The 18,906-nt window shown below is 37.4% G+C and overlaps 4 protein-coding genes across 4 annotated transcripts; 3 read left to right on the top strand and 1 right to left on the bottom strand.

The window, feature by feature from the left end:
* On the top strand, positions 2,092 to 4,457 carry LOC18776140 (meiotic recombination protein SPO11-2). The gene is made up of 10 exons (XM_007208729.2): positions 2,092 to 2,256; positions 2,360 to 2,489; positions 2,573 to 2,710; positions 2,811 to 2,899; positions 3,025 to 3,153; positions 3,252 to 3,346; positions 3,485 to 3,547; positions 3,628 to 3,704; positions 3,808 to 3,935; positions 4,042 to 4,457. Exons 1-10 carry the CDS (start codon positions 2,092 to 2,094, stop codon positions 4,174 to 4,176), a joined length of 1,149 nt encoding a protein of 382 aa, XP_007208791.1. The 3' UTR covers positions 4,177 to 4,457.
* On the bottom strand, positions 4,286 to 7,711 carry LOC18776382. The gene is made up of 11 exons (XM_020564660.1): positions 7,530 to 7,711; positions 7,326 to 7,410; positions 7,065 to 7,141; positions 6,928 to 6,952; positions 6,754 to 6,847; positions 6,596 to 6,662; positions 6,372 to 6,468; positions 5,556 to 5,725; positions 5,057 to 5,284; positions 4,870 to 4,986; positions 4,286 to 4,654 (listed from the first exon to the last, which is right to left on the bottom strand). The coding sequence occupies exons 1-11, from the start codon at positions 7,605 to 7,607 to the stop codon at positions 4,589 to 4,591; spliced, it is 1,104 nt and encodes a 367-aa protein (XP_020420249.1). The 5' UTR covers positions 7,608 to 7,711; the 3' UTR covers positions 4,286 to 4,588.
* Positions 8,641 to 11,753, top strand: LOC109949373 (DET1- and DDB1-associated protein 1). Its single transcript, XM_020564873.1, has 4 exons — positions 8,641 to 8,854; positions 10,944 to 11,004; positions 11,245 to 11,306; positions 11,431 to 11,753. The coding sequence occupies exons 1-4, from the start codon at positions 8,771 to 8,773 to the stop codon at positions 11,524 to 11,526; spliced, it is 303 nt and encodes a 100-aa protein (XP_020420462.1). The 5' UTR covers positions 8,641 to 8,770; the 3' UTR covers positions 11,527 to 11,753.
* On the top strand, positions 12,651 to 14,893 carry LOC18776842 (2-C-methyl-D-erythritol 2,4-cyclodiphosphate synthase, chloroplastic). Its single transcript, XM_007209467.2, has 3 exons — positions 12,651 to 13,168; positions 13,262 to 13,392; positions 14,453 to 14,893. The coding sequence occupies exons 1-3, from the start codon at positions 12,808 to 12,810 to the stop codon at positions 14,684 to 14,686; spliced, it is 726 nt and encodes a 241-aa protein (XP_007209529.1). The 5' UTR covers positions 12,651 to 12,807; the 3' UTR covers positions 14,687 to 14,893.

Here is an 18,906-nt window from a genome sequence, read left to right as displayed (position 1 = left end):
TCTAGTTTGTAGAACACTAGGAAGTACTTCGATAACTGAATACAAATTTTTTTTTTATTTAAAAAACTTGGGAAGAAATAAAAAAACCACTATCTTAGTGCCCGTTTGATAACAATTTCATTTTTTAGTTTCTAGTTTTTCAATTTTCATTTTTAAGAAAGTAAAAATAGAAAACTTGTTTGGTAACTAATTTTAGTTTTCAAAAAATTGAAAACAGAAAACTGTTTAAAAGTTGTTTAATAACTTTTTTCATTTTTCATTTTTATATGGAACTTGGAACTTGAATTTTTCCGGGGTCAATTTGCGAATTTGAGATCATAGAGTGAAAGTGCTTGCTACAAAGAGTTCATAGTATTTTTCGGTGCATTTTTTGGAGTTAGGATGAATTTTGGGTGAAGTTTGGATATGGAGGTCTCGAGGCTTGGACTCGGTCCGCGATTAATGCTAACTCCAAAATTCAGGAGGTCCTAAACACCGAGTTAGGATGAATTTTGGAGTTAGGATGAATTTTGGGTGAATTTTGGAACGCAACAATCAAGAGGTCGGGTCCAAGTCAGGAGGTCCTAAACACCGAGTTTCAGTAACTGGAGTGCAATGTATGTGTAGTGATGTAAAATTGGTGAATGAAAAAGGAGCACAAAAAACTAGTTTTCATCCTTTTTGCACTCCTTATTTTTGTAAGGGGTGATTTTAAAAACTAGATTTTACTTTTTTTTAACTTAAAACAAAATCTATTACCAAACATGTTTTCGGTCTTTTGTTTTTAAAAAAAAATTGAAAATAGAAAACTAAAAATGAAATGGTTATAAAAGAACCGCTTAGTAAATCACTCCATCTTTTCCTCCAAATATTCCCTTGATTTGTCATTAAATCTTACATAAAGTCTAGTCAGACATTGACTTGTAGACTAGTGATCTCATGTTTGAATTAAATGACACCTTAGACCTTCTCTAACTCATTTGGTCCTAAACCAAATTTCTCCCCTCCAAAAAGTAACTATTTGGGTTTTGCCCGGACTCAAACTGTTTTTTCCCCCAACCCATCATACTCAAATTTTAAGTCCGCAATTTTATTAAATTGTTTAAGAATGGTTTAAGTCTAATTTTTTTTTTCATGGATAAATTTTCATCATTTAATATTTTTAAATAACTGCATAATTTTTTATTTTTTTTTTACAATCTGACCTAAAAAAAAAAATTTGAAATGCCACAAATATAGTTTTATTTGAGAAATGAGTGGGTATTTATAGAGTTTGGAGTAAGTTTTGGGGTTGGATATGATTTATATTAATTTAAAATATTATTTTGTCCGTTGAATTTAAATTTTAGCCATTGGATCTTTTTTTTTACTCTTAAAATAGCTTGGATTTAATCTGGATCGTTGATTTGGATTATTGTTGGAATAAAAAATAATAATAAAAAAGCCACAACACCCCTCTATAGCACAGAAGCCGCGGACCCCATTTTTCCTCCTTGCACGTGGGTTGCTTCTGGCTCAGTGGACTTCACAAAAAAAAAAATTCAGTCTAGGCAATAGCTGGACTAGTATTTCTGCCCCAAATGTGAGTTTTTTCAAATTTTAACCCCTTACTTTTCTTGAGTTGGGAGAGAAATTGGACTAAAATTTAAGTTTTTTTGGGGTTTGGCCTGCTCGTTAGAGATGACCTTAATAGTGTGGCGAAATTTTATAGTGAGGGTGCCATATATGGAATCCCTCATGTGGACCTTCATATTAGCCATAAGATCATTTCATTAAACTTGGGTGAAGTTACTTTTAAGATGAATCATGTGGCTAATATGAAGGTCCACATTTATGGTCCATATATGACACCTTCACCACAGAACGACTCATACAGTGTGTGTGAGAAAACCCCTCCACCTTCCTAACTTTGGCCCAAAACCAAAAAAAAATTCAGTAATTCATGTTACCGTTTAATCTGACGGTGACATTCAATATGACGGTGTATCTATTAATTCAAGATTGGCAAGCAGACGACGTCGTTGGAATATGTCTCTCGAGCGCGCCAAGTCGAAATCTTTAAAATGATAAATTGAATTTCTCGAAGAGCAGCAAATTCCAAAAGCCCCAAAAATGGAAGAAGCTTGCAAATCCTCGTTGAACTTCTTCTCCGATCAACGGCTCTGCTATGCCGACGTCCTCTCTCCTCTGGAGGTCATCGCCAGAATCCAAGTCGCCGTCCTCAACTTCCTCCGGATCTTGACTTCTCCAGCTCCTGCAATCTCCGACCTCCCTCTCGTAATTATTAACTAACTCAGCATTTCATTCTCATTTCAAGAACTTTCTTTCTCATTTTCTCGCCAACCCAACACAAAATAACTTGAAATTGAAAAATCCACAGGTCGCAAGAAAATCAAGCAACAGCCGACTCAGCCAAGGCCTGTGGACTCAAACTTCATGGATTTTCCTAACGAACGCTTTCTCCGCCAGGTCTCTCGCACGACCCAATGCTGCCAAAGCCTTCATCAGAGGTTTACTTACTCAATTGATTAATTAATTGCATGGATTTTAGCAGCTTCTGTTTCGATTTCTCATGTGTGATTCACTGTAACAGTGTGGAAGGTGATGGCGATGTGCTCCCAGATTTTGGGTCAAGAGAAGAAGGTCACGCAGAGGGAGCTTTTCTACAAGTTGCTCTGCGATTCACCGGATTATTTCTCGTCTCAATCGCAGGTCAATCGAACTGTCCAAGGTGATCACAATTCAACTGTACCAACTTCGGTTTTGTTTCAATCTTTTGGGACTTTTTCCAAACAAATGGAATGCCTAAAATTTTACTTATATTGGTGCAGATGTGGTGGCATTGCTTCGCTGCAGCCGTTATAGTCTCGGAATCATGGCGTCTAGCAGAGGACTTGTAGCCGGCCGTTTGCTGTTGCAGGTACTCCATCGTTGCAATCTGTAAATGTTTAAATGGTTGTGGAGAAATTGGGTACTTAATTAATTAGCAGATTATCAATAATTTAATATGCACAGAGAGGCTTAATTGGATTAGTTTTGTTATAGGAGCCAAACCAAGGGGTTGTGGATTGTGCTGCCTGTGGATTTTCCGGGCATGGTATCTCTGGGGACTTGAGTTCCATTGATAATTTGATAATGAAGACGGATGCAAGGTACATCATTGTGGTGGAGAAGGTATTTGCTTATTGAACTTCTGTGTGTCTGACTAAGATTATGATAGCTTGCCAGCTTCTTGACTTTCCAATAATATTGATTTACTTGGATATGATTAGCATGCAATATTCCAGCGGTTGGTGGACGACCGTGTGTTCAACCAAATTCCTAGCATTATTATTACTGCCAAAGGGTACCCTGATATTGCCACAAGGTAATTAGGTCAGTTGGAGCTGAGTTCAACTTCTCGATGCTTTTTGCTTTGAATCCCACAACAAATTCCTCAATTTAATTGAAGATTTGATACCCTATAGACCCAATCATGTATGCCTTAGCCATTGTTTGAATGTAGGCTTCTTCTTCACCGGATGAGCCGGGCATTTCCTGACTTGCCAATTTTAGCACTAGTTGACTGGTATGGATGCCCTCTCCTTGTCACTTCTGATTGTTTCCGTTGCAGGCTCTCATCTTTTTGACTGCTAGAAATTTTTTAAGGAACCCAGCTGGGTTAGCTATTTTGTGCACCTTCAAGTTTGGAAGTATAGGGATGGGCCTGGAGGCTTACAGATACGGTTAGCTATTCTGTGCACCTTCTGTTTATATGTTGCTGAAATACAATTTTTCCTTATGTAGAAATAAACTTACAAAGGTGGGTTGGTTTATGGTGTGTTCTAGCTTGCAATGTGAAGTGGTTGGGAGTGCGTGGGGATGACCTAGAGCTGATACCCGAACAAGCTTTAGTTCCATTGAAACCGAAGGACCTCCAAATTGCTAAAAGCTTGATCTCCTCGGAGATTTTGCAGGTGAACTATTTACCCTAAATCTCATGGCATTTTACTTGACGTTATTGAAAAAATCATGGTTTTTGGTATTTGTAAAATTAGGTCCTGAACAAAATCTGTATTGCAGGAGAATTACAGAGAAGAGTTGACATTAATGGTTGAAAGTGGTCAGAGAGCAGAAATTGAAGCTCTGTATTTTCATGGATATGATTACTTGGGGAAGTTCATTGCAAAGAAAATTGTGCAAGCCAATTACATCTAACAGCAGCTCCTATTTCATTATAGTCGCGTACCAGAAACTGTGTATTGTTGAGAGGGATGCTCACCCCTACGATAGAAACCAGAAATGAAGCGAATGACAACACCAAATCTCCGACAGAATTTATTTGAATCTTTTTTATCTCATTTTAAACATCACAATAATAAGCAAACTCTAGAATTACTGTTTACAAGAGTTTCATCCTTATAGCAGCTCAGATTTAACACAAATAATACAAAGCAAATGGCGCTTTGATTTACTTTCGACTGATCACTACAACAAAACTAGTAAAGGGCATACCTATATGAATTTTGATTATAAACTAGACTCGGCTGCAATGTACATATCACGATGCAGAAGTCTCAAAATCGTCAAAGTAAAAGAATGTGACCTCTCAATATCTCTAACAAAATCTTCAGCCCCTCCTCGATGCGAGACTCACTTTTTTTACTTCCACCATGAACTTGTTGCTGCCTTCCAGCTGCAGTCACAACCAACAAAGTTATGGCTTGCAGAGACAAGAAAATACGAAAAATACATTTAAGAAAAGGGAACATATTGTGAGAATTCAATGATGCAGCAGGGGTCAAAATGATATTTTCTTTTTGAAGGCAAACCATTTTGCAAACACAAGATTACTGCCTGTCTACCAAAAACAAAAAAAGAATACTGCTTCAAAGTAACTTGGTTGCATACCTTTTCTCTCAAGTAAGCAAGCGCATCTTTCTTTGAAGAAAAATTGGAGAAAACAGACAATGAATGTTCGTCAATCAAAGCTTTCAACGTTTTAAGCTTCAATGACTCTCCAGGTGCCTGGGAACAGGCCAACAATTAGTGCCGGGGAAATTCTGAAAATCAAAAGTGCAATTTTAGGAGGACTCACCTGACGAAGGAGCTGTTTACAAAGATTTTTCAGCTTTACTTTTGGTTCATTGGCACTTCCCATTTTCAAAGAGTCATCTCCTTTTTGTTTCACAGGAGATCCAAGATCGGCAGAATCTTCATCATCACTATCGTTAAATGACGTCTTTTTTCCCTCAAAGTAGCAACCAGCTATTTTCTTTTTACGGTCCTTAATGCCTAGTCCTTGCTTTCCAGTTGTAGATTTATCCTGAAAACATAAGGCACACACGGTAATGGTCTAACCAATAACACAATTCCAATCTTTTACCAATTCAGTTAAATAACTTTTCATAGCACTCTAGTCACCTATCTAGCAATAAGGAAAAACTGTTTGTGGCTTCACCAGCCACTGCAGTCACTTCATTTTTAGATGTTACAAGCATTAAGCAACTAGGATTCCAATTGCACGACAAACAATTATACAACTCTTTAAGATAATATACGTTACAGAAAAGAGATCCAACCAGGAAAGTACATACCTGAACAAGATTGTAAAGATTTACTTGATCATCCTCGTAAAACATAGTCCTCTCATTACTTTGAGACTTTTCTGATTTTCTTCTTTTCAACTCTGCTCCAAGCAAACCTCCAGGGATGAACCCGTATTTATGGCCCCACCAATTTGGAGGAAGCTCTTTACATGCGTTTCCTGAAACAATGTGATAGGAGTGTTAGACAAGAAAAAAAAAAGGTTCTAACAAGGAACCAAAGAGTACAAGCATGAAAGAAAAAAAAGAAAAGAAAAGAAAAGCAAAATCAGCTTAATCTACAAAAAATTAATTAACTTTTTGCACCGAAAATCCTTTTTCTTTTTCAAAAAGAGTTACATATCCAATCAACTAATGGTTAAAACAGTAAAATCTGATACTAAACTTTAGATGCTTTCTGCACAAGTGAAATACTTATTATGGGATTATGGGTTCACCTTGAGGAGCACTCTCAATAAAGGTTACCAAGGTAAGTCTATCAAGCATCAGAAATTTGGTGGTGTTTCAAAAGCCTTGGTGCTAAATCGTTAGGAATATTCTTTAAGGAATGAAAGAAAGCACTAGATAATATAGTATTAGTCACTTAAATAAATTAGGCAACATAGATATGAATACCTAGGAAGGAAATGTGCAACCAAATCCGGACAAAATAAATATGGATAACCAAGAATAAAGTCCTAAATGTGAAGTTAAAAGAACTAAAAAAGAAGAAGAAGATCAGGTATTGGATCCCTTGATCATAAAAGTCTACTCATCATTTCAAAATACTAAATGGTTAACTTCCTCCTATATATACTAAATGGTTACCTTCAGGAGGACATATAACTTGAATCTCAGATGCCTTCTCTGACTCTACTTGTCCACCCAGATCAAAATTTATCTCTGGAGACTCTGCCCTTCTGACCTGCATCATGCATGAATCACCACAGTCAGCAATGACATAATGCATGCCCATAATGAACTTGGACCTTGCATTCAGGTTTCATAAACCACATATATGCTCATTTTGCAAAAAATAATCTGAAACTTACAAGGATTCCTTCAATATCCTTAGCAGAATAAGCATTAACAAGCTTTCCTCTTTCTCTTTTCTTATATCTGATTATCATAGACAAAAGACATACACAATTTAGCATTAGTGAAACAGCTAGTAATCAAAAATAAAAAATCTTAAAAGAATTCAACCAACCTTCCCTGTGGCCGAGTAAACTTCACAACTGGTTCCTTAACATCAGTAGGCAATTCAGTATCACTTTCCACTTGAGTGGTGTTCTTCCCAGCAACTATAAGAAAACAAAGACAATACTCCTCAAACTACTAGTTCATAACATACAATAACCAAGTTAATCTAAGCAAAATATACCTTCATCGCTAGGTTCCGCTGATTGCTGCCAATACAAAAACACAAAAAAAACACATAAATAATAAAGAGTGATGCATCGAAAGTTCGAAATACATTTGAAATGGATTGAATAAGAAGACAAAATTCATAAAGTTTACCACTTTCAATCTTTTGAGGATACTATCAAATTGGGTTGTATCAAATGCCCAATTGTTGGGCTTCTCCACACCAACACCTATTCAACAAAATCATACACGAAGATCTATATAAGCTTGCTGTTTCCATTCACCAAAAAACTTTAAAAAATTATTGGCATTTCCAATTCCTACCTCAAACCAAGCAACAAAGCAAACAAAAAAAGCAAAATACTGAATAAAAAAAAACTCAAATGGAAAAAATAACATAAGGAGGAAGCCAACCAGTAGTGTCCTGCTTGTTTTTGACTCTAACATAGCCTTTGATCCCCTGCTTGTCTTTCCCAAGCCCCTCTCCTTCTTCCCACCCCTATATAACAACACAATTTTTAAAAAAAAGAATTGAAAAATCATTTCCCAATTAAATGTAGTGGGAAAAAACAACAAAACATGTAGGGTTTATGAAGAGAGAGATAGAGAGAGGAGCACCATTTGTTTCATGAGGCGGAAAGCAGCGGATTTTCTGGCCACACCGACATAGCAAAGAGGGGGTTCTGGTGCGGCCATGTTTGGTTTTTGCTTATCTGACTCCGACCCACTGGCAACGAACTGCAGCCGTCTCTGCGTCTCTCTGTTTCCCGAGGTGGAGGAGTAAAGAGAAGGAGGCTTGTTGAGCTAAGCTCCAACCTAATAGAGGAACTGAGGGACCGTACGGTGTTCGGTGTTCCACTTTAAAAACGACGTCGTTGCCCTCACTAACCAGCCACTTTTTTTTTTTTTGGGGGTCAATACTCTTCCTTTTCTTTTCTTTTCTTTGTTGCTGGAGTTTTGGGCTTATGACAAAGTGCTTTGGCCCAACCAAACCGAGAGGTAGAAGCTTGGAATGGCACTAAGCCCACTAATAAGTTAATAACAGAGGATTTTTCTTTTCGGCAAAAGTTATAATTCAAGTGATTTAAGAGTAGTTATTTTTGTTCAAGACTTTTATGTTATAAACCCTACTTATTCAGTATCGCTTGTATAGGAAATACGGTTGGATCCAAACTTGGACATATTTCAACATGATATATATATAATTAAAATAATAGCTCATTAATAATCCCTAAAAATGAACAAAAGTAGACATGACATTTTACCTGGATAGGTTGGAGCCTTGGATCAGTTTCGTCTACCCTAATTTTCTAATTTGTTAAAATATTAGTGAAAGATTTAAGATCCATGCTAAAAAAGCAGATCGAGTTCGAAAAGGAAAAGAAAATCATCAAGCCATCATATGGAAGTCTAGAAGGGTAAATAACCACAATATGAGGTATATTTTTATATTGACCGAACTTGTCATTTTCATTCTTATGTTGGTAATATGATCTAAAAAATAAAGTAAAATAGTAAGTCTTAGCATACGTGAACGAAGTTGGTTAGAGTGAATGTACTCTTAATTCTGCACTCCGAGTGAATTTCCTTTTTCATAATTTAGATTAGATTAAAGTAGAATATTATTTGAATAATCAAAATAATAATTCTTAAAAATAATAATAATAATAATAAAAGAGGATAAAATCACACGTATGAGACTATATTCCTTTACTAATTAGGAGTTAGGACAATGGGGTGGCACGAAGAATTAGGGTGCTCCCCTATATAAGATGTGGCATACATATGCAACTCTGTCTGTGTCTTCTTTGAGGCTGGTTCTAGAATCGGGGGGTGTCTCTAGATTTTAGGTGCATTCCATGGGTTCTTTGTTCGGTGACTGGCCGTCATATGACCCTCACAACTTCAGCCAGCTCCGGCCCGCCGATCCTTCCACTCCTTCTGTGAGTTTTCAGCATCTCAATCAAACCCAATTTGCCATTCTTTTTCTTTTAAGCTGTATATAAACATGCAAAGCTTTGATTTTTCTTTACCTGTGAAGTTCTTTGCTTTCTTTTTGTTTGGTTTTGTACATCTGTTATGGTGAAATTGCTGAAGTTGTTGATTGTTCTGAACTGAGTTGTTGTGGGAAAAAAAGATTCTGCCTTTTATGATACTGTTCAGCTCAAGGTAAGGGCTTCCTGTTATTTTCATCAAAAAATTTCGAGACCCGGTTTGAATTTTATGGAAAGTTTGAAAGAATTTTATGGAAAGTTTGAAATGATTTTTGTTTGTACATCCAAAAAGATAGATTTTAGTGCAGATTTTGCTTCTTTTTATTTTATTTATATTTTATGGTAAATGATGTTGCAGCAATGTCATTGAAATGATAAATCTTTCATTGTAATAAATCGTGTGCAAATGAGTGTGGTTTGAATTGGAACATCTTCTTGTATATTTTCATTTGTTTTCTTCCATATCTCATATGAATTCATAAGAAATGCTATTCGTTTGATATTTGGATCAGGGAACAATATGCTGCTGTTGTTTGTGCTTTGATGTCTCTGATTTGTAGTCTTTCACTTAAACTACGCGCATTGTTTCACTTCCCGGATCTCCGAAAGTTTCATGCTTTGTTATTACGTTGGTCTTATATTTATTAGGATTGATGCTTTGTTCTGCAGCTAACATATAGTGCTCTAGTCTTGTAGAGTTCACAAGAAATTTGAAATCAGATGCATTATTTTTAACTTCAGATTTTATAGCAGTTGGATTGAAATATCATATATTGGAATGATATGGGATCATGGATACTGCATGATTAATTTACCATATGCATGAAGCTCATTTAGTCCGTTTCTAAGCTAAGGTAGAAGTTCTAGTATTTAAACAGCGTCCGAATTATGTTTATCATTCCTAAATATGGGCTATAGAGAAAATCCCCATAAATACCTGCCAGATATAAGGTGTTTACTTTTTCTTCTAGTTTGTAAGTTGTTTAGAAACTCTTGAGTTCAAGCATCCCACAATTAGTAATTGGGTGGAGAGGCCTGGGATTCGTATATATTAAGTTTCAAGTTTCTATATCCTCTGCATTCTCTTTCGCGTTTAGTATAACACATGCATTAATTATCTTAGGTGACTTGAAGCACGTACGACCAAAACGGGTCTGACACATGACCAACTGTGCACTTTGGTGCCATGTTAGTCCATCCAAAACCAATGAAAATATGCAGAGTGGCTTAGACTTTATACATTAAGAAAACCCTAAGTGTTTCCAAAAATAGTTGATGCATGCTAGGTAACTAAATCTTGGATTTGTTTCAAACCAACTGGGCTGACATTGTGGGCCACTAGGACATATTGCTTGATGTTTTCAACATAGAAATTTAGTGAGGAAGTCCGAAAAATATTGTTTTCTACTTATAAATTCTATTTATACATTACTTCCCAATACTTAAGAATAATAGCATTTCTCAAAGTTAAGGTGAAGATTCTGTGTTACAGTAGGACTCAGTGCTATGAGATGAACCGAAGAGCAAAACTTTTAAGTCTAGCCAACTTGTAGAGAGAATCAGGATTCCTGGTAGAAGGTTGCTTAGTGATGTGTCTGAAACATACATTCTGGTGTGTATGAACCATCATTTAGCTTCATTAGTGTTGATGTGGTGAAACAGGCCTATCTGATGGAAAATGTTTCTCTGTTCCAAAACCACCAGACTATTCTGCAGTTTAGCTTATATTCTGCTAATAATTTTATAAAGTTATCATTTACAGCTGTAGAGTTCTGGGTGCTTCATTGTTGGACCTATTTCCGGTCACAAATCCAGATTATAGATTGTTGTACGTCGCTCGGGCGCTCACGGATGCATCTTCAGAATTTGAACATATTTAACTAATGCAAAATTTGTTATTTGCTTGTTCTTTCAACAACCACAAATTTTAAAAAGGAAACAAAAAGAACATGTCATGAGTTAGGTTTATGATGCAAATAGATCAGAATTAAACGCATTCTCTTTCTTTGTTTAAAATTATGCTTCCATTTATCTGTAGAAAATGACACCTGCTACCTATCATCCAACTCACAGCCGGACCCTTCCCCCACCTGATCAAGGTAATAATGAAAACTTTATAACTCCTCATTGTTTCATTCTGGATCCTTACCCATTGGCTTAGTTCCTGTATCAACAACTCATGATTCTTTAAGAAAGGCCATTCCAGTTAAGCTTTGAAATTAATCCTGACAACTGAAAGTTGACTGTTATGGGTGTAGTTTTTACCCTTGAGATTGATTAGCAATTTGCTAATCGTGCTGTTTCACAAAATGAAATTAACCTGTCTGAACCCTTTGCAGTGATAACCACCGAAACCAAAAATATTCTTTTGAGGCACATGTATCAGAATGATGAAGAGAAGGTGAGTATAAGTATTACATGAGTACTTTATGCCCCCTTTTCCCCATTGCACACAACTGCGGACATACATTGAGAGAGAGAGAGAGAGGCTTTCTCCTAGTTTTTTCATGGACTGTTTATTGCAGTTGAGACAAAAGCGAGCTGCATCAGAACATCTTTTACCAGAGCATGGATCCAAGCAACTTAGGGCTTCTGTCTCAGATAATGCAAAACAAGCTTAACTGCTTCTGGCAACGGGACTCGACTGTTGCTGCATGGAAATTGGAACATACTGATCAATGTGAATAGTTTTGTCAGTATCAAAGATGCGCGGTGTGTGGTCTTAGACAAAAGGGGTTTGCTTGCGCATTGTTGTAAAAGGTGCTTAACCAGACATGTAAACCATGTGTGTATAAACTAGTTATAGAGCTTAAATGGAATTAAATGTTTAGATGCATGCTTTGCTTTATGTTCTCCTTCTCTGTATGTCCAAGTTCTAACTCCATTCGAGCGAGGAACCATGCTTCACGCAGAAGATGCATGTATAAGGTGGTTCCAGGTTCAGAAGGTGCATGCCAGAGGGCAATGTGCTACATGGTATTCTGTCTTTAATCTTGGCTTGTTAAAACGTTTTAAAGGTGTACTAACATTTTCATTGATTTGTTGATTCACATATGCATATATAAACATCTCTCCCCTCTTGATATCAAATAAACGTACGAGTAGGATGGATAAGTTACCGTTTCGTCGTATAGCGATCTACATCGTATCTGGCAATTTTACATTTCAAAAATGGCAAGCTGGCAACATGCATCCAAATAAAATACCTAACTAAACGTTGAGATTCACTAGACAGTTCATAGTAACAATTCCTGGTAATGTATGAGGTTTTGTGTTAGAATCTCCCTCTTTTATTATCAGTTGTATTAAATATAAAATAAAATTTCAATAATGGTAAGCTGGCAACATGCATCCAAATTTAAATGTGCCTAATTCATCATTGAGATTCACTAGAGGATTTGTATCAGTTTTATAATAACATTCGAGGTCCTGTGTTTGAATCTCTCTTTTCCATTATCGGTTTCATAATATGTGAGATTGCTTATGAACATTTCCTTTTATATCCCATTCCACCATAATCCGTGGGATTTCTTATTTTAAGCATTTCCTTTTATACCCAAATCTTTCTATATTACTCATTAATTCCCAACAAAGATGAAAAAATGGGGTTTATGGTAAAAATGAAGCCAAAAATACATTGGATGGTTGAAAATAAGCTCAAAATACATTGGATTTGTTAATCCGTTCCATAAAAATAAAATAATAATAAAAAAGTTGGCAAATTGGGGAATATGCGAGTGCACACTTGGATTTCGCTTGAGACAAATGTAACCCAGGTGGGTCCCGCTAGTTAGTTGCGAACTTGAACAGTTGAGCTCAGCGCTGCACAACACTCGACAGAAACCGCAAAGCACAAAACGCCGTCGTAGCAACTCGTGTGGCAGAGCTTCAAACCTTCAGCAATGGCCATGGCAGCCACACCCGTCTACGCCTCTTCAATCGCCACCACCACTGCCACAACAACCAAACCACTCTCTCGTTCTCTTCCTCGCTCGAACCTGCCAGCTCCAAACCCCTACAGTCTTCGAACCCCATCTTCTCTATCTCTCCGAGCCGCCCAAACGACGCGCAGGCCCGTCGTTTTTGCCTCCGCCAGCACGGCCTTCGAGGTTGACCAAGCCCCAGCTTCCGCCGCTGCCTCCAAGTTCTTGCCTTTTCGGGTCGGACACGGGTTCGACCTGCACCGGTTGGAGCCCGGTTACCCTTTGATCATCGGCGGCATTAACATACCTCACGACAAAGGCTGCGAGGCTCATTCCGATGGTAATTCTGCAATTCTAATTGTTAATTTTGTTTTTTCAAATTCTCTATTTTGTTTTTTTAATTTCGATTTTTTATTTTCAATTTTGTTTATAGGGGACGTGTTGCTTCATTGTGTGGTGGATGCGATATTGGGGGCTCTGGGCCTTCCGGATATTGGGCAGATATTTCCGGATTCGGATCCTAAGTGGCGCGGTGCAGATTCCTCTGTTTTCATCAGAGAAGCTGTAAGCTATCCTCCTCCTTGTACATACTGGTTTTTTGGTTTGTTTGAGTTTTGGTTTGGTTAGCATGCATTTCCAGAAAATTTATGTTTTTTGTTTCTTGGTGAAGATTTTTTCAATTAATTGTAACTTTTGGATGGAAAATATGAATGTTTGCGGGGTACGATATTAACCAATAATGGCTCTTTCTTTGTTCCCTCTACTTTGTGTGAAGTACATAAATTGAAGCTGAAAAAGTGAGAGTAAGCAATTTAGTTGAGGGCTCGTTTGAATCATGACCTTGATACAATTTTTGGTTTTTGAGGAATACAGTAAATGCAGAAGAAAAGAAGAAAAGAAAAGCGCACACACACATACACACACATTTGATTAAACTGCTGTGAGAAACTATTTTTTAGATACAATCTTGAAAAGGTTGTGTTTGCCCTTTCAAATAAGATTGGATTGGAAACCACTCAAAAACATTATGAAACCAGGGCATTGACGGTCCCCTAGACCCGAACTTTGAGGCATGGATCATAGGCTCAAAGTTCAATTTCAAGTAATGGACCCTCTGCCAAATTTCTTGTACGAGTCCTGGACCCCAGATATCAGGATGTTGACCATGAGCCTCATGCCCTGGAACCCAGGCAGAGAGCCATTCTCAAGCATTGGGTGACTATGAGAGCATGTGTGCCCTTTGGGCTAAATTCATGGATTTTCTGCTCTGCCATGATACCTCGTCTCATGGACTCAAAATCTGAGTCTAAAGCCTCAAATCCTAATTCCTGGCTGCAAAACTTGTCGTGGACCACTATCCACATGTATTTTCATGGTTTTTTAAGTTGAAAAACTTATTCGAGTTTAATATGGAAACTGTAGGTTGTAGGTAGATAAATAATGATAATAATAACAATACTTAGAATGTAACTTAGATTTTCAGATTGTATCAAAGTTTCCAGAAACCTTTTTGTCCGATCATGAGTCAAGCAGGCCATGTGTTGTTGAACGATTGATCATACATGGAGATTGGCAAAAACGATTGTTTAATCAACCTTATATTCTATTATTTTGCTTGTTTCAGGTGAGATTGATGCATGAGGCAGGGTATGAGATTGGAAATTTAGATGCTACTTTGATTCTTCAAAGACCAAAACTGAGCCCACATAAGGAGACTATGAGGGCCAACTTGGCTAAGCTGCTTGGAGCAGACCCCTCTGTTGTGAATCTCAAAGCTAAAACTCATGAGAAGGTGGACAGCCTTGGGGAAAATCGAAGTATTGCTGCTCACACTGTGGTTCTTCTTATGAGAAAGTAAGAAAAGGCCTTTAATGGCAGTTCTTAAATTGTGATCATTGTAGTTTATCATGACTGTTGTATGCTGCTGTTCTGCTTACACAGCTTATAGGTAACGAATTTGCTTACTCATCTCACAACTGTGCATTTGGTTGGAATCACATATGAAAGTGTTTTCTCGTTCTCCTGGGTTTCTTTGAAATCACATATATGAATAGTTGTTTCTCTTCCCCTTGGAGTATACAGCATGTAAGCATGACATGATAGAATCGGGACCGATGATGTCACGGTAACAGATAAGTTTGGCCCTTGGCCGAGGTCTGGACTTGAAACTTAAAGTATTTGGGACTGAAAGTTAGGCAGGTTGTTTCAAGCAAGCAGTCGACCAAAAAAAAATAAAAAAGTCATGTTGGTCGTATTGGCATGTTGATTCACCATGACTATTTCTGATCAAACACATGGACAATATGCAAAGGACTATCTGTTTGCCAAATTTGAATTCACTTGGTTTTCTAAGGCACAAGGTAAGCATTTATACCATAATAAGCTTTTTTCAGGTTTCGTAGTCGACTTTGGAATGCAGTTGGAAATATTGAAAACTTTTAAGCTTAGCCATAATGTTTTGGTTTTACTTTTTATTTTTTATTTTTTATGGGTGGCCGAAGTTTGGAAAGGAGACGGTGGAAACTTACATACACGGGTACCATAATAGCTTAAATCTAAAATCACTTGGGAGTACACTAAAAGCATGGGCCAATCTAGCTAAGCCCCATTGGTGTTTTACTATTAAGTTCATCCTCAGAAAGTTGAAAAATGAAAATTTTCGGTTTTAAGTGGTGCCATGGCCAGGTAGCCACAATAGATGTAAAAAGCAATTCGTTGGGCTTAACCGAAGAAAACTTTGAGATCCATTTTATAATGTTTTTGTATTTTGTTTTAACTAAACAATGAAAAAGAAAAAGAAAAATGAGAGAGTAAAATGGCATAGGATAGGTTTATAAATAAAAATGAAAAACAAATTTAAATCGTGTCTCTCATTTTTCTCAAATTTCCTCGTGATTATTTCTTTAGGCAGTAAACGGTCACAAGCTATGGCAGTATGGCTTGAACCCTTGTGGACATTGTGGAAGCCAGTGGAATTCCCATCAAGTCGTTGATCCCATTGGGACACTGTAGTCTTTTACTCTTATCTTTATAGCATCAACAACTCACAATTACTTACGTGTGCAGAATAGAGTAGAACAGAAGATTTAAAATATTCCCCTTTAAAGAACAAATAAAACCCAATTTGGAAGAGAGGGCAGGGCATACAATCTTTGAATTTCCCTAACCAAATTGTTCCAAGCTCAGAAAGCCAGAGCCAAAGACTTAAACTGGACTCGACCATTTCAGAGCAAAAATTGGTCTGCAATTTTCTTCTTTATATTGTTTAGTTATATTTTAAGCAAGATTTGAATTGGAATTTCAACTCCCCACGTGTTAGACCTTTGACAAAAAAAAAGGGGTAAATAATTTCCACTAAGAATGGAAGATAACCAAACAAAAGCAAAGCCGGTCCAACGACACACTCTACATCACTAAGCAAGCAGTCTTTATGAACAACTGCAGCTGACCAAGAACACGCCCTGACCCATTTGTTATAGCCACCCACATGGTTGATAAGAATTCCAATAACAGCCACCCATATGTTAAATTGTTTTCATACAAGAACCCAAAACCCTACATCTCAATTTTACTACTTTCAAGTTTTAACTATTTAATCCAAAGCATAAGGGTGGCTTTGGTCCCTTCTATTTTGCACGACATCTCAATATTTATGTCTAAACGTTAATTTAAATTAACAGTCTGACAACGTAATATGTTAGTTTAATAATAAAAAAAAGTCTGGCAAACAACCACACTCCAAGGCTGAGGTGGGTTCCAGCAAGAACTTCTATAAGTGCTGGAGACAATTGCAGTCAAAGACTATTGTTTTGCCTCCACGTGATTTGGAGACTAAACCACTTGTGGAATAAAAATCTGGTGCATTAATTCTCAGGTTCCTTTGATATATGGGGCCAAAATTTGAACATTCTAGGCAAGCCACCAGTGAATTCAGAGCTCTCTTTTGAATTCTTTCTGTGTAATCTATGGAAAAATAGGGCTGCCAATGAAAATGTTAACCACTACATTTAAGTTTACTCAGGCACCAAAAATAGGGCGTCATTACATTGTACTAATTTGGTGGGTCTAGAAGAGATCACAAGTTCGGTTTTAAGTGATTAGTCGTGCCACGTCAACATGCTAGCATGATTCCACTAACTAATAGAATTTTGTTTTGCTACAAACTTCTCTACAAGATAGTTTGACTTGTATCAACGGACCAATAAGAGTCAACTACTCATTGATTTGACTTGTTATACCAATTAACGTAATAGGAGTTCACTACTTGTGTTCAAACCATGCATCGATATTATCCTGACTTTAATCACCTGGGTCTAATACATAAGTTGAATTAGGCTCAATGGACTTCTAGGTGTAGGGTTTTAATTTAAAAGGACTCGGTGCAATTAGAAGTAGACCACCTATATTTGAACTGTAGATTATTATTGTTGTATTTTTGTTCACCCGTTTTCGCGGTTAACTCCTTATGTGGAAGGGTGAAGTTCCCCACTGGCTTGGAGACCACTTGTTGGTCGACAAGTCAGCTTTCTTTGGTGTGCGAGCGTGCCACTGCTAGCAATGCAAATTCTAGCAGACTTATTTTTAGAGTGGATAACTTGCGCCTCAAGTTACTGACTTCTAAAACAAACGATTGTGAATTTGGGTGAGGAATATCTCCCAAGTAAGTTCTTTTCTTGCCTCAGACTGGTGAGGACTTTCACAATTTATCTCAGTATCAAAATGGTTGTTCTGGCCAGAATAGATAATAATAAAGCACTGTTTCAGGCAGAACTGCCTTTTACAAAATTAAACAGGGAGAAATCAACTCTAGAAGGGCAAACAGGATGGCTGAAATCCCATTTCTGCCTGGGTAGAAACTTTTGATCCAGGCTGGACTGGGCACGTCTATGCTGGACTGTACTGTCCACAACTTTAGCTTCTTAGCTTCAGCTATAAATCGATACCAAAGTTTGATTTTGGCAGAGCTTCAATCTACTTCAAGCCTTGGGAGACTTTCTGAGCGGGCAGAACTGCGACTTCTTCAGTTTGAAGGGACAGAAGTGGCTATTCTCGAGAATTTAGCAGGCTGGAACTATGCTGTAAAATTTGTTGAGGTTTTCATATTTTGTGAAAACTCAAACTGTGTTTGTCTTGGCTTTTGTTGAACCAAATTTGTAACGAGGGGGATCTCGTTTTCAGAAGACTTATTTTCTAAGTCTGAACTTTGGAATTCTGATCTAAAGCTGTCTTCACATTTGTTTGATGAGTTTGAGTGTATGTTGATGTTGTTGTATTGATGTCTCTGCTTCCTTGCCTGCCTTCGTCTTTTATAAGAGACCTGTTTTTTTTGGGGAGGTGGTTTTAAAATAATGGGCGGCATAAAAGATCTCTTACAACGCAAAGTAAACAAGATCTTTATCAGTCATGGCAGACAAACTCTAAGCAGTCACCTCCTAAAGCAGTCTCTTCCCTGGTTTTCTGGGTGGCACTTCTCTAATTCAACCGATGCCATTTGTCTGTGTGGGCTTTTTATGACGGTTTGGTTTTTCTCTCTTGTATTTCTTTGAACAGTTCCCTATTTTCTGCTTTTTAGCTCAGGAAGCGTGGTCTGTGAATTCCTTGGAAGATGGTATACTGATTTGAATCAAAATCTCGAACACAGATGGGTTTTTGATCTTCTGTCGGCAGTGTTTCAGAAATGTTCCCTTCATATTTTAAACTTAGTTGGAATTGCCGATTCTTCAATATTGAGACAATCACGTGGGCGTGTCTTTGATCCCCTTGGGTCTGAACCTAATCAATAATTCCTGGGCTGATCTTTTTGAAGCCCATCTTGTCAGTTTCCTCTTTGGGCCTTTCTTTGGGCTGAAGCTTCGTTTTCAACATTCTTGGCGTGAAGCCCAATCTGTCTGGATCCTATTTTTATTTTTCTCAAGTCTTTGGGCTGGGCAGGCAATTTTATCATGGGCTTGTCTCTTGGTTTTGGGTGTGCCGAATTTGGGTCCAAACAATTTTTCAATATGGACTTACACATAATGGCTTGTATTGAGCCATCAACACCAACATTACTAAATATAGACCCACATCCAGAAGGAAAAT

The sequence above is a fragment of the Prunus persica genome, chromosome G5, assembly GCF_000346465.2.
Source record: "Prunus persica cultivar Lovell chromosome G5, Prunus_persica_NCBIv2, whole genome shotgun sequence".
Lineage (NCBI taxonomy): Eukaryota > Viridiplantae > Streptophyta > Magnoliopsida > Rosales > Rosaceae > Prunus > Prunus persica.
This window is presented reverse-complemented; position numbering and strand designations above follow the sequence as displayed.

Bases quoted from the DNA above. Each gene is read 5' to 3' on its own strand.
- LOC18776140 (XM_007208729.2), top strand. From the start codon at position 2,092: ATGGAAGAAGCTTGCAAATCCTCGTTGAACTTCTTCTCCGATCAACGG. The intron at 2,490-2,572 runs GTTTACTTACTC...TCACTGTAACAG, and splicing joins TGCCAAAGCCTTCATCAGAG to TGTGGAAGGTGATGGCGATG. The intron at 3,347-3,484 runs GTAATTAGGTCA...GTTTGAATGTAG, and splicing joins TACCCTGATATTGCCACAAG to GCTTCTTCTTCACCGGATGA.
- LOC18776382 (XM_020564660.1), bottom strand. From the start codon at position 7,607: ATGGCCGCACCAGAACCCCCTCTTTGCTATGTCGGTGTGGCCAGAAAA. The intron at 7,142-7,325 runs GTTGGCTTCCTC...TTTGTTGAATAG, and splicing joins AAACAAGCAGGACACTACTG to GTGTTGGTGTGGAGAAGCCC. The intron at 6,663-6,753 runs GTTGGTTGAATT...TATGATAATCAG, and splicing joins TTTACTCGGCCACAGGGAAG to ATATAAGAAAAGAGAAAGAG.
- LOC109949373 (XM_020564873.1), top strand. From the start codon at position 8,771: ATGGGTTCTTTGTTCGGTGACTGGCCGTCATATGACCCTCACAACTTC. The intron at 8,855-10,943 runs GTGAGTTTTCAG...ATTTATCTGTAG, and splicing joins CCGATCCTTCCACTCCTTCT to AAAATGACACCTGCTACCTA. The intron at 11,005-11,244 runs GTAATAATGAAA...AACCCTTTGCAG, and splicing joins CCTTCCCCCACCTGATCAAG to TGATAACCACCGAAACCAAA.
- LOC18776842 (XM_007209467.2), top strand. From the start codon at position 12,808: ATGGCCATGGCAGCCACACCCGTCTACGCCTCTTCAATCGCCACCACC. The intron at 13,169-13,261 runs GTAATTCTGCAA...TTTTGTTTATAG, and splicing joins CTGCGAGGCTCATTCCGATG to GGGACGTGTTGCTTCATTGT. The intron at 13,393-14,452 runs GTAAGCTATCCT...TGCTTGTTTCAG, and splicing joins CTGTTTTCATCAGAGAAGCT to GTGAGATTGATGCATGAGGC.